The 13,758-nt window shown below is 42.2% G+C and overlaps 1 protein-coding gene across 1 annotated transcript in view; it reads right to left on the reverse strand.

Annotated features, from left to right (window-relative positions):
* Nucleotides 1-9,798, reverse strand: part of PCSK6 (proprotein convertase subtilisin/kexin type 6) — a 260,225-nt gene extending 250,427 nt beyond the window's left edge. Inside the window, exon 1 of the mRNA XM_043985253.1 lies at nucleotides 9,358-9,798. Coding sequence (XP_043841188.1) covers nucleotides 9,358-9,666 — 309 coding nt within the window. The 5' untranslated portion in view covers nucleotides 9,667-9,798. The remainder of the gene's footprint in view (nucleotides 1-9,357) is intronic.
* Nucleotides 9,799-13,758: the final 3,960 nt, after the last annotated feature.

Consider the following 13,758-nt stretch of genomic DNA (forward strand, 5'->3'; position numbering starts at 1 on the left):
AAACAAGTTTCTCTAAAAAACAAAACAAAATACATATATACTGCAAATGCATATCTGGATAAGGAAGTGTCTGTTCAGTTACAAGTTACAAGCACAAGCACCCTAGGGAGAGAGGACAACAGTCTCCATCACTGGACTTTTCATCTCATCCTCAAATGATGTGCTGCGGCAGTTGTGAATTGGCAAAGCCTTGGTACAAGTAAACATCTGGTTCAAGCCACTAAACTAAGCCTAACTTTCTATTCTTAGCTTCATCTTTCTGCAACTAAGAAATTAAGATATATGCACAAGGAGATGGTCAGTGAGTTCAGCTATAAAATTATTTTGACAGCGTGACAAAAATAAAGTTTATTTTTCCTTCACAGAAATGAACCTTTATCAGCAGGCATGCAAACATGGCCCATTTTTTTAAGAGGAAAAAACGGGTAAAGCTCAAAATGTGTGGTTAGACATGGTGGCCATATTTTTTTTTTAATAAAATGGGCATTGACCTTTTTTTAAAACCTGTCCTGGGACAGACACACCTAAGTAAATTCAGACTGAGACAAGGAGGCACAAGTCCAGATATTTGGGGTCTAATACACACAAAACTACTCACCTCCAATGTAACCATATAGGAAAGAAAAAATGAGAAAGTCAAATAGGCTTCAAGTTACCAGTTCCTGAGCTATCAAGTATTAATTGCTCAAGACCTGATGGGTTGAAGGGGCAGCTAGGTGGCGCAGTGGATAAAGCACTGGCCCTGGATTCAGGAGTACCTGAGTTCAAATCCAGCCTCAGACACTTGACACTTACTAGCTGTGTGACCCTGGGCAAGTCACTTAACCCCCATTGCCCCGCAAAAAAAAAAAGAAAAGAAAGACCTGATGGGTTGGGTTGAGGGGGAGGGGCCCTCAGAAGAACCAATGATAAGATGGAAAACAGAAAAGGCACAAAGGCCTTCTTATAGGCAGTAACAGATGCTTTAAAAATGTTTGCTGAAAGAATGAGTCAGTCTTGTGACTAATGGCATGCGCCCCTGAAATGGCTAGGTGGAGCTAAGGCTAGAGACCATAGAACCAACCATCTGATCCACATGGGACTCTATGGGAATATCATTCCACCATAAAAAAAGAGAAAAATAAAATATAAGGAACATACAAAGAATTATAAGTAGCAGGATAATGAAAACAATCAGAACCACCAACATATACAAGGACATTCTTCAGAGGCCTCATGATTTGTCGATGTAGGTATTCCCTCTCTCAGTACAGCTCACATCCTATCCAATCTTCTCATCCTGTGTGATTCTTTACATATTCTCTCATTGATTCTCCAAACAGCATCTACTTAATGAAAGGAGGTCACCTTCTAGAATTTCTTATATCTCCTGGCCACCATAACAATACTTCAACTGTTTATCTATTATTACATATTCTTGCTACATGATTGGCCTGTTTCCTTTTCTGATTATACAGTTTCAGGAATGATTTACTTTATGCCGCTTCTTGTGTATAGGTAGTTGTTGGAAGTAAGCAGCAACCTACTTTTACCCAGAATGCATCTGTCAGTCGGGTAATTTACAACTTTTATCCTTCAGCAGTTAGAGGATTTCACAAGTCATAACCACCTAGCATCACTTGGAGAACACTCTAGAGGGAGAAAGAGGGGGGAGAGGGGAAGAAGGGGAGAGGAGGAGAGGGGAGAGGGAGAGCACACATGTGCAAGACAGTAGTTTGGGCTCATTATAATGCCTATACAATTTTCCAAATGCAATCCATCCCACTCTCTTCCTCCTATTAAAATTTGGGCCCAATTCACTGTCCATCTGCAGTGCTTATCATATTCATATATATATATATATATTCATATATATATATATACATACACACACATACATACATATATACATACACATACACACAGGCAAACCAACTCAACAGACTGGTCATCCAGTATTACATGACCAACGCATAGACTATGGATATATTTAAAAATTCAATAAAGTTGATAGATTCACAAATTTTAAAAAGTGTTTGGGGGGGGGTAACATAAAAGGAAAAAAAGCTATAGTGTTTGTTAAAATTTACATATATTGACTCTTAGTTTCTTACTCCCATACATTTTTCCACTCTCCTTTTCCTCTTTCCCTTGCTTATGCCTTAGGTCTAACAGCACCAAGAAATACCCCAAAGCATTAAATGAATCCACTGGTGGCACTTGGTCTTTGGTATATAAAATTAGCATTACCTAACTATGAGACACAAGTGAGTGGCAAAGGACTCGATAACCCAAAAAACTTGACTACTAAGAAAATTATCACAAATAATCACCAGCCCAATAATTTAAAGATAACTCTCCCCAAAATTAATTTTTTTTTCTGATGTGTCCCTCCACTGACATGGGTCACAACCCCTTAACCCCTTATCAAATGGTCTTTAGGAACTACTATGTCCAAAAATAATTTACTACCTGATAGCCAGCCCCTTGGTATTCAGACTCTGAACTTAGCTGGTCTGGTTCTCAAGCTATAGAGAGTCTATCATCAAGCTAATTACTAACTGAAGGTTGGTAGAATCTGGCAGATTATAGGCTCTGCTAACAGTCTCCAAGAATCCAGAATCACTTCTGTGCCATAAGGCATTGATCCAAGTAGGATGTTAGTGGAGTTATTGTTATGTATGTAGCAACATTAATGAAATCAGCGTATTTTCCCTATTCACACTATATGACTGATATAGAAGAACAGGCCCAAGACCAACTAACTATTCATCTGAGGAATCTATAAAGGGTCTCAATTGTTCTTTCCACATAGATCCATCAACATAGTTCTTTGACTTCCAAAATTTTATCCATATTCCTCTTCTTTCCTCCCACGATATTTATGTATGTAGAAGAAGGAAGTATTGAAAAATAAAGATGAGAATCTGATCCATGAATAGTCAATGAAGAACCCCTGGTCCTTTAAATATTGTAACTCTTCTGAATATTGTAGAAATTTTTGTTCTGTGAAATTAAAGGTTGAGAAATCAAGTTCTCTGTTTATTCAGTGACAAAATATGTACTGTTATAAAGATAGAGTCTTATTGATTATTTAGTCTTGGGTCTTCAGGCATATTATTCAGTTACAATGGTTAGTGCCCACAGAAAAGACTGATTTACACAATATTTGGGTAGAAAGAGGCAGATCAGCTTAGGATTCCAATAATGAACAATTGTGGCCCATGGCAGAAATTCAGGTAGCACTGAAGTGTGTTAGAAACTGAAATTGATTGCCTCTTTCTGGACAAATTCAAAGAATGGTTTTATGTGAAGAAAGGTAAATCAGCTACGTCTGAGTCCCAGGTTGTACTATACTGCAGAGCTCAGCTTGTTTATGTCTGCAGTGACTAAGTGAGAAACAATGAGAAAGTGTTTCTTCTTTGCGGTACCATCATTACTACACTAAGGGTATTGATGGCCCTGTTACCATGGTTACATGTGTCTGCCAATTTCATCCTATGAAGTGTGAACTGCTAGACAGCTGAGGGGGCTATTCATCACCATTATTTAGTGACACTGGACTAAGGACCTTGTGAATATAGCTAGCTAGAACTTCAAAATACCTCATCAGAAAACATCAAAGAGGGACTAATTATTTTACTACAAATATAACAGAATCAGTTACCACAAGAAGCACCTTTGAAGAACATCTGCTCTGGATTCATTGGATCTGAGTTCAAATCCTGCTTCTTATACTTACTACCAGTTTGATCTTGGACAAGTGACTTAACTTCCCTGAGCCTCAGATCTTTCATCTGTAAAATAAGAGGATTGGACTAAAAGGCTTCTGAGGTTCCTTCCATTTCTAGGTCCATGAACTGTGAAAACATGGCCAGCCAGATGAGAGTATGATATAGCCTTGGTTGGGGGGGGGGGGGGAGACGGCGCTCGGGACAATGAGGGTTAAGTGACTTGCCCAGGGTCACGGAGCTAGTAAGTGTCAAATGTATAATACTGGATTTGAACTCAGGTCCTCCTGAATCCATGGCCAGTACTTTATCTACTACACCACCTAGCTGCCCCATGGTATAGACTTTTCATATATCTCTATAGATAACCCAGGGTGGGGATGGCAGGGGCAGGGGTGGAGGGGGGGGCGGGGGGGGGGGGTGGATTCAGAACATTATGACCTGAACCATTATTAAAGCATGGGGAAATAAGGGTTAAAGATTCTTAGACTCCAGATTTGGGGACATCCCTGTTAGGTTAAAACAACTGTCTTTGCTAACTGACAACTAAAGTCCTTTGGGGATAAAGGTAGTATCATCAGCTGGTGCTAAGACCTGAGGATAAAATACATAAAAATTACCCCTAACAATCCTTTCTTGCTCACAAACCAAGATAAAACATGGGGGTCTGCCCTCTCCCAGACATTCTTCATGTGGCCCTTTGATGATATCTAAGATATTGATTGTAAAATCAGTCTGACCAACTTACCCATTTTACAGATGAGATAACTGAAGGCAAGAGAGATTAAATGATTTTCTCAAAGACACATAGCCAGTAAATAGTCATGCCTCAATCTACTGAGCTTTATACTGCTCCCTTTTCTTCTTCAAGGCTGCCCTTGATGTTTATTTTAACCTAAATTTCACCCATATAAAATACCAGGGAAGGGAGGGCACACAGTGTGATTTGCCCTAGGCTCTGAACTCTGCTAAGGATGGATGGATGGCTCAAAGCATACTCTCTGCAGCAAAAGTATATTATTTGAAATACCAGGTTAAAAAAAGGCATGCAGATGACTACTGTGTTGCAAATGTTCCTGTCTGCCCTCTTCCTGTTGGCATTCTTGGACAACTTTTTAATACCTGTTTTTTATCCCTTCAGTTCAGTTCAGGTTGCAGCTTTACTTTTTTAATCATAAGAACAAGAAGTCTTTAGCATTGTAATTCTCTCTCACTGCCAGGAATTGCTTGAGGACCACCAGAAATTCAATGTCAGGTGTGCAGTGATCAGCAACTATTATAAGTAAAAACCATTTAAGGCAGGTTTAAAAACATTTATGTCAGGAAGACATTTTAGAGATTTGGTAGTGAGTCTCTTTCCCCTCTCCCACCCTCATCCCTATCCTCAGCTCAGAACCAACAAGTAAACTCAATATTCCAGGCTACCAAAATAATTGAGAGGAAAGCACAATGCTTAAGCCCATCTCTAAAGAGAAATGTAATTTGAATAAACTAAAGACACAGAACTGTTTTGAATTAGATTGCAAAGATCACCTAGTTTTTAGGTAATCCATTTTAAAACTCCACCCATCCCAGTCACCAGCATTCTAAGTCACAGGCAAAAATACAATACTTTGAGTAGGTACAGCATCTCTTTAAAGATCAATCTATAGAGGGCAACATACTTTAATGAAAAGAACACTGTAACTAGAAGTCAGGATATCTAGATTCTGCCACTAATTAACAGTGTGACCTTACTAGTCAGAAGGGACTAGATAATTTAAAATAGCTTTGCACCATGTTAATTTAATAAGGATACCAGTTACTTTAAAAGAAAAATAATTAAGCATTAATTTAGAGCATAAGAAAAATCTGAGGAACCAGGACTAGGGTAGGAATAGAGTATAAATTTGACTGGCCTATTAAGTTGGTTTTGGGGGTTTTTTTTACGTTGCTTTGAAATGAGAGTATTTAGACTAGTGTGACCAAAGCATTAGAAAGAAAGATGAATTTCTATGTGAAATTGTACAAGTCCCTTCTTCTGTTCATTGACTGGCTTGCTTGAAAAAGGGGAGTTAATACCTTCATCCAATACCCACAAATACTCCCAGCTGAAAACGACAAATTAGATTTTCTTTTTTATGAGTTGTTAAGCAGGTGCTTGAATGCTCCTGGCCTTTTTCCATAGGAGCAGTGCATTTAAAAGAAAAAGTAAAGATTGGTTTGGAAACAGAAGAGGGGAAAAGTAGTAAAAAACAAAGGCCTATTTTTGTCACTTGTTAGATGAGGTCTCATAAGCTTCAAAAGTCTCTTTCTAATAATCATTAAAGAGTCAAGTCAAGTCAATAAGCATTTAAGTGCCTACTATGAGCCAGGCTCTGTGCTGAGTACTAAGGCATTCGAGGCATAAAGAATAGAGGGCCAGATTGGGAGTCAGGAAAATCTGGGTTGATTCCTGCCTCTGGCACTTAACTATAGCTGGCTAACGATGGACAAATCACTTAACCTCTCAGTGTCCCAGGCAAGTCTCAGACTTTTAAGACAAAGAAAAGTTGCCAACTTACATAAACTAGGCTGAGTTTCTATATAGAAGTTTGTCCTAAAAGATGCAATCATAGGGGGCTGCTAGGTGGCGCAGTGGATAAAGCACCGGCCCTGGATTCAGGAGTACCTGAGTTCAAATACGACCTCAGTCACTTAACCCCCATTGCCCCGCAAAGAAAAAAAAAAGATGCAATCATAGGTCCCTGGATCCAACCCCTCACGGTCTAACAGAATTCATTCCAGCACTAAGTTCTTATGCAATGTATCTCTATTAATTAGAAATTATTAATCAGTATTCTCAAAGAATCTTCATTCTCAGGATTCTTGACATGTTGCTATCTCATACTGAAGTCCCATGATAGTGGCTATTTTAATAGATTTAATTCAGTTATATGAATGATGCCATGTGGTGCAGCAGTTGCTTACTGTGACCTTGGAAAACTCACTAACTCCTTGTGTGGTAAGGGTCATATTATCCACTCCTCCTTCCTTCCTTCTCCACCCACAATAAGGATGGAATAGACTGTATGTGACCTGCCTGGAGAGCTTCCAATGAAGTTAGAGTCAAGAAGAATTATACTGCCATCACTGGCTTATTTGTGGATATTGTATATTGGATATCGGATATTGGAGTTCAAAGCACTGCTTTGGTCTAGTCCAGGCACTTATGCCTCAACTTAAATTCCAGTTTGTATGTTTAATTATACAAGCCAACAATTCAGTCTCTTTGTAATTTATAGCACACTTCAAGAGATACCTTTGCTAGTAAGACAAATTGCAGTGCCACCTGGACACAGAGGCAGTGAACTGTGAACACAGAGCTGGCAGACTCTAAGCAAACACGAAAAGCAATAAACCCAGGATAAAACCCTGAGGAACACCTTTTCACATCTGGAGAATTAGAGAATAAAGATTTAGGAACTACCGATAGAAACAAAGTCAGTTATATGATAAAAGTAGAATGTTAAATCACAGCAATGCTTGAAGGCACTTGAACCAAATAAATAAATAAATCACCCAGTTAATTATATTCTTTCAGATAAACTATGACCATCCATAGTGGAAGTTTGATAAAACCACAAATACGGTTCAAATGATTGAGATTACTTTTACAGAAGACCACACACTGCACATTAACAGTATCAATATAAGACTTACAAGGCAAAGAAAATTCCATTTAGATTAGGCAGCACCACACTTTGCTGGGTTCTGTCATGGATAATGATAAAACTAAATTTAACACTGCATGGTGCTGGAGTTTGAATTACAATAAGAGCTTATCTGTAACTTGATTTGATCCTTTATGTCTGTAGTTTGCATATACTTGTTAACCACATCTTGGAGTGTAATCCCCAGATGAGGCTATACATTTCATCCTACTAATCGCTCTCTCAGTGAACTATAACCCCTCCTCCCCATTCACACTTCCGACAACTCTACACAGTTGGGTGGCTTCAAAGTAATGAGAAAGGGACTCGGTCCAGGCTCTCTTCGGTTTTACCTGCAAATAATCCACGCAGTAATGTCGGTCGGCCATGGTTCGTTTACTTACAAAGCCACTTTCTCCCCTAAGAATATGCTTCGGCACATTCACTTCAAGAAAACTTACGCGCCCCAACTGCAGCACCACTGGGTTTTCCATGGGCATACTACTCCTTCTTAAGATATTCATTTCAAGCAGCATTGACAAGATGCAGAGACAGTTATTCATTTCTCAGCGGTCCCTTGCTTCTCTATGTGTTGTTTCCATTACAGAGTACAGTAGACTAAATCCCTGGACTAGAATGTCTCTGATTGGGACTGAGGCTCTCAGTAGTTTAGGATCTATCTATTAGGTCTCATGTCCATTTGTTTATTCAATGTACTTACATCCCCTACCCATCCCTGAAGTATTCGCCTGTCTTTCTGGGCTTTATCAAAATCGTCACGCTTTATGCACAGGTTGAGGGAATACAGACTCGTGTGGTTCGCCCAAATTAAATACTGATTTGTTGAATTGAATTGAACTGAACAATTCTCTTCGCCAGCCCAATTGTCAGCATAGTGCTGAGATCCCACATTTTTCCAATCTGCCTCTGCCTACACATCTCGGCAAGCGCACCCAGATTTGAGAAATTCTACTAGGGTCAGCCTAGAAAAAAGGAGCTGGCCCAAATTGTAGGACAGAAGGCTATGAACGTGCAATTTTATATTCAGGGGCAGAAACCTCAACCACGGGGGACATGGGAGTCGTAGGAGAGAAGAGTAGGATGGTTCGCCCGAGAGGTGGAAGGGGCGGGTTGGGGGGAGGGGAGCGAGTCCCTCTTCCGCCAAAGGGGAATAAGACAGGTGGGTCGAGCGTCTTTCGCCCAGTTTCTGGTTCAACCATCCCGGAAGCTTCCCCGACCCGCTTTCGAAACCAGGTGTCCAAGTCCAAGGCTTCCAGGATGAAATCCGAAGGCTTCCTGGTACTTTTCAATACCTTTCAAAAATTACTTTTCTTTCACCTTCCCCCAAACTGTGTGCGTCTGTGTACAGACGCACAACATGAGCTAGCGATACTTACTAAAGTCTTCATATATCGTCCCAAACAACCTCGTCTGCTGCTACTGGCTGGGCACCAGTGCACAACTCCCACTCTCGTCGCCCAGCTCGCGCACGCACACACACACACACACACACAAACACTCCCCATCCCAAACAAGAAAGAGACCGCCGCCAAGTTAAGGCCGGTCACCCCAACTTCGGAGTTAAGTTCTGACCCCATGAACTGGGCTTTCTTTTCGCCCATCTCTTGGCAGCCGGCGTCCTGCCTTCTCCCGCAGCCTCAGTCGCATCTGCATTTCACCTCCTTTCCTTCCCTCCCTCTCTACTCCCTCCCAGAGCGCTGCTTGCAGTGTTGGGTCAACGTCAATCCTCCCCAGAGTAGGACCGGGTCAGGGCACACTGATGTGCCCAGGTTGGGGCTTGTTGGGACGCAGGAGCCAGCAGCCACTCCCTGATCGGGGTTTGTGGGAGAGAAGAGGAGATGAGAAGAGGTAAGGCGAGGTCAGAGAGGACCGAAGCTCCAGTTGCTTCTCGGTGCCAAGGACACCACGGGGGACCTGCAGCGCGCACGGGGAAAAGTTTGCCCCTCACCACTTACCTGTCCCAAGTTCAGATACCCGTGCGCAGAGGCTACTCGGTCCGCCTCGGCTGGCCCTCCGAGCACTTCCACAGCCCAGTGGTTGGTATAAACAGTGGGCGATCGCAGCGCCGCGCAAGCGGTGGGCAGCGCGAGCACCAGGAGCCAGCTCCAGCAGCGCATAGCCAGCAGCCGAGAGCCTGTCCCCCTCCTACTGAAGCAGACGCCGCCGCCGCCGCCGCCGCCGCCGCGTCCTCCTCTGTCTCCTCCTCCTTCTCCTCCTCCAGCGCGCAGCAGCCTAAGGGATCGAGGCAGCTGCGAGCGCCGCATGGCTTTAGCCCGGCTCGCTCAAGTGCCTGTGCAGAGTGCAGGGCTGGGGGGGTGGGGTTGGGGCTTTTTAAAGCCAGCGCCGCTCCTGGGAAGCGCCGCCGCGAGGGAGGAAGGGAGGGTGGGAGGGCGCGAGGGAGGGAAGAAGGCAGAGGCGCATTCTCGCCGAGGCTCCAGGAAAGTTCCCGGGAGAAGCGCCGACTCGTGCCGTGCTCGTGTGGAGCCTCACGGGCCGGTCTCCCGGCCCCCCCGAGCGCCCTGCGCGCCCCGAGGAGCGCGGGGCAGCTAGTCCGCCGGCCCCAGGAAAGTGGGTCGAGGGTCAGGTAGGGTAGAGCTCCCAGCTACTGACTGACGCTCTAGCTTTGTGGGAAATGCAGTGGAAGACTTACTTGATCCCTGCCTTCAGGGAAGTTCTAGCCTTGTTCACACAGCACATAAAACAATTAGGGAATATGATACAGGATCCAGGCTACGTAGTCAGTAGAAAGAGTGCGGAATTTGGAGACAGAGGTTCAAATCCCCGGTCTGCTGCTTACACTTGGGCATGTGACCTTGGACTCGCCAATTAGTCCCTTTAAGCCTCAGTTTCCTCATTGGTAAAACAGTTAACATTTATATGAGCCCTCCCTCACTTAAATGCAATTCAGTGCAAGTCATGACATCACCCCAATGTCATGGTCCTCTTTGAGAACGAAGGACAAACAACAACATTTTTATAGAGTTTAAGGTTTTCAAGGTGCTTTTCATTTATTATCTCGCTTGAGTTAATTTATTAGTTATTAAAAATTTATCTCATTCGATTCTCTCAACGACCCTGTGCTATAATCCTTATTTTCTCGAAGTGACACTATGAAATAGGGCTATTATTATCTCAGTATTACAGGGGAGCAAACAGGCTGAGATTAAATGATTTGCTAAACCTCACACAGTTAGTTAATTGTTGCTAGTGTGTGAGGCAGGATTCAAACTCATGTCTCAGAGACTCCAACTGCAGCACTCTGGTTACTTAGCCACTTAGCTGCCTCCAGCCAAACGAAGGTGTTCCTAGACTTATTACCTCTTGGATTCCTTCCAGCTCTATAACTATGGATCCTATATGTTCAAGAGCCATCTTGGAACTTTGGATCTTAAGTTAGGAGACAACTCGTGCCCTTTAATTAATCAATGTGCCAGGATCCATGCTAAATGAGTCAGTTAACCTCTCTGAGACCCACTTTCTCCATTTGTAAAATGAGAGGTTTGGATTAGGTAATTTCTTAATGCCCCTTCCAGATCTGTCTATGAGCCTACATATCCAAGAAGGGGCATGGAGCATTCTGGATGCAGAGTCAAAGGCATTATGGTAGGCCTACTAATTTAGCTGTGTCCTTAGATGAATCACTTAACCTCTATCGTTTTCTGTGCCCTTATTTGTAAGATGAGAGGGTTGGACTAGATAACTGGATAGTAATAATTATAGCTTATATTTAAATTGTTATTTATTTACATAAATCACTTTCAGGTTTCAAACTTAATGATTTCTTAGATCTTTGAATCTGGTGATTCGGTATTTTTACATGTCAAATTGTGTGGCAATGTTTTGGGAAAGTATTCTCTGCTGACACCAGGTGGCTCTTTCCAGAGGCCCAGTAGTCAACAGAGCAAGAAACTAGTGTTTAGACGGAGGGGCTCTTTGTGCAGAGTCCAGGATCTTTTGTGAGGAATATCCACTTCCCTCTCCATTCCCATCTCCATCCTATTTATTTCTTCTAGGGGCTTTGTAATCCCAGATTACACAGGAAAAGTGTGTCCTTCCTATGCCACGAATTCTCAAAGAGAAAGCACTACTGTACAATTCTGTTGAATTTTGAAGCCCCCACCCCCTGAGATGGCACCCTTTTTACAAGGATCTTGGAGTTTAGGGATGGTTGCGCCTCAAATGCCCTGGCCATCTGCCCGTTGCACCCATTCCGTTTCTCTCTTTTAGAACTCTGCCTTGGAATTCTAAACATCATCCAAAGCATTGACTATATGACACATTCACTGGTATAAAGCACGGAGCTTAGAAACTCTACAGAGTTCAAAAAGATTGCCTTTATCCTCTAGTGTTTACAATCTATGGCAGTCAAAGATAAAGCAGATAAACATTCAGAACATACATTGAATGTCTAGAAGTTATATGTGTTAAATTTTTATATACTGGTGAAAGCTAGGTGGCACAATGGATAAAGCACTGGCCCTGGATTCAGGAGGACCTGAGTTCAAATCCGGCCTCAGACACTTGACACTAGCTGTGTGAAGCTGGGCAAGTCACTTAACCCTCATTGCCCCACCAAAAAAAAACCAAAAAAACAAACAGAAAATTTTTTTTATACCAGCACTAAAATAAGGTAATATTTACAAAGTGCTTAACACAGTGCCTGGAACATAGTAGGTGGTATATAAATGCTTATTTCTATTTATTTGACCCTGAACAAGACACTTAACATCTATCTCCCTCAGTTTCCTCATTTGTGAAATGGGATTAATAGCAGTACCTCCCAAGGTTGTTAGTGTGGATCAAATGGGATGTTGTAAAGCATTTAACACAGTGCCTAGCACATATTAGGTACCTAATAAATGCCTTTTTCCTCCCTTCCTTATCCCTTTTTCCTCCCATCTGTTTTTCTTCCTCCCTCCCCTTTTCCCTTCCTCCTTCCCTCCCTTTTCCTTTTTTATTTCCTTCCCTCTGTTTTCCTTTTCCTTTCCTTTCTTTTTTTCTTCCTCCCTTCCTTTTTCCTTCTTTCCTTTCTTTTTTCTTCATTCTTTCCTTCCTCCCTTCCTAAAGAAGTTCGCCGATGCCTCCTTGTGGCATAAAGGACACCCTGAGTTCTTGAAGCACAGATGTGACCATGCTACTCCTCTGCTCAGGAACTTCTCAGGCTCCCTCTTTTGGGGGGGTTAGAATATAAACTCTTTATGTTTGACTTTTTTTTTTTTAAGTGAGGCAATTGGGGTTAAGTGACTTGCCCAGGGTCACACAGCTAGTAAGTGTCAAGTGTCTGAGGCTGGATTTGAACTCAGGTACTCCTGACTCCAGGGCCGGTGCTCTATCCACTGTGCCACCTAGCTGCCCATTATGTTTGACTTTTAAAGCCCATCACAATCCAGCTCCAGTCTACCTTCCCAGGCTTATTTATCACATGTTAATTTCCCTAACACACTCCGTGTTCTTGCCAAACTCGATTGCTGTTTCCCCAAACATGACTTTCCATTTCCTACCTCTGAGCTTTTGCAATGGCTGGTTCCCATACCTGGAATGCAGCTGTTCTTTGCTATTGCATCACAGAATCCCAAGCTTTCTTTGTGTTCACCTCCAGTGCTACTTATTTTTCCAATGCTACTTCTTTTTTTTTTCCAGTGCTGCTTCTAACAGAAAAAAACTCTTCCTATCCCCCCCCCACACCTGAGGGGCTGGTGCCCTTCCCCTCAATATTATTTAATTTATTTGCTCATGTTATGTCCTCTCCACCATGAGAGTAAACTCCTAGAAGGTAAGGACTTTCATTTTTTTCGTTTGTATGCCTAGCAGCTGGTCCTTTGCCTGTCACATAGTAGGCATTTAATATTTGTTGAATTTAACAATAATAGTAAGAGCCAGTATTACAAAGCACTCTATGGTTTGAAAAGTACTTTACATATATCATCTCATTTGATCCTCACAACACTCCTATGAGGTAGTTGCTATTATGATTCCCTTTTTACAGATGAGGAAGGTGAGTCTGAGAGTAAGAAACTTGCTGGTAGTGGCACAGCTGGTAAGTGTCAAACAGCATCTGAATCTACATCTTCTGCTCAATCTACCATAAAGTCTAGGTGCCTTTAAACAAGAAAAAAGCTAGCATTCACTTAAAACCTTAGCATTTGCAAAAAAAACTTTACATATGTGTCTCATTTGATAACATATCTCATTTGAATTGGATTGGCCATTTATGCCACCAGAACACAGTCAGATTGTAGTAGGCCCTTCATACTAAGATAGAAAGACTTTATGGGCATCTGGATAGTCTACCTGTCTGTAGTTGAGGAGTACTCTAGATAAGTTCTGAGAGACTCCTCCTTAGGAGAAATATTTGG

The sequence above is a fragment of the Dromiciops gliroides genome, chromosome 2 (assembly GCF_019393635.1).
Source record: "Dromiciops gliroides isolate mDroGli1 chromosome 2, mDroGli1.pri, whole genome shotgun sequence".
Taxonomy (NCBI): domain Eukaryota; kingdom Metazoa; phylum Chordata; class Mammalia; order Microbiotheria; family Microbiotheriidae; genus Dromiciops; species Dromiciops gliroides.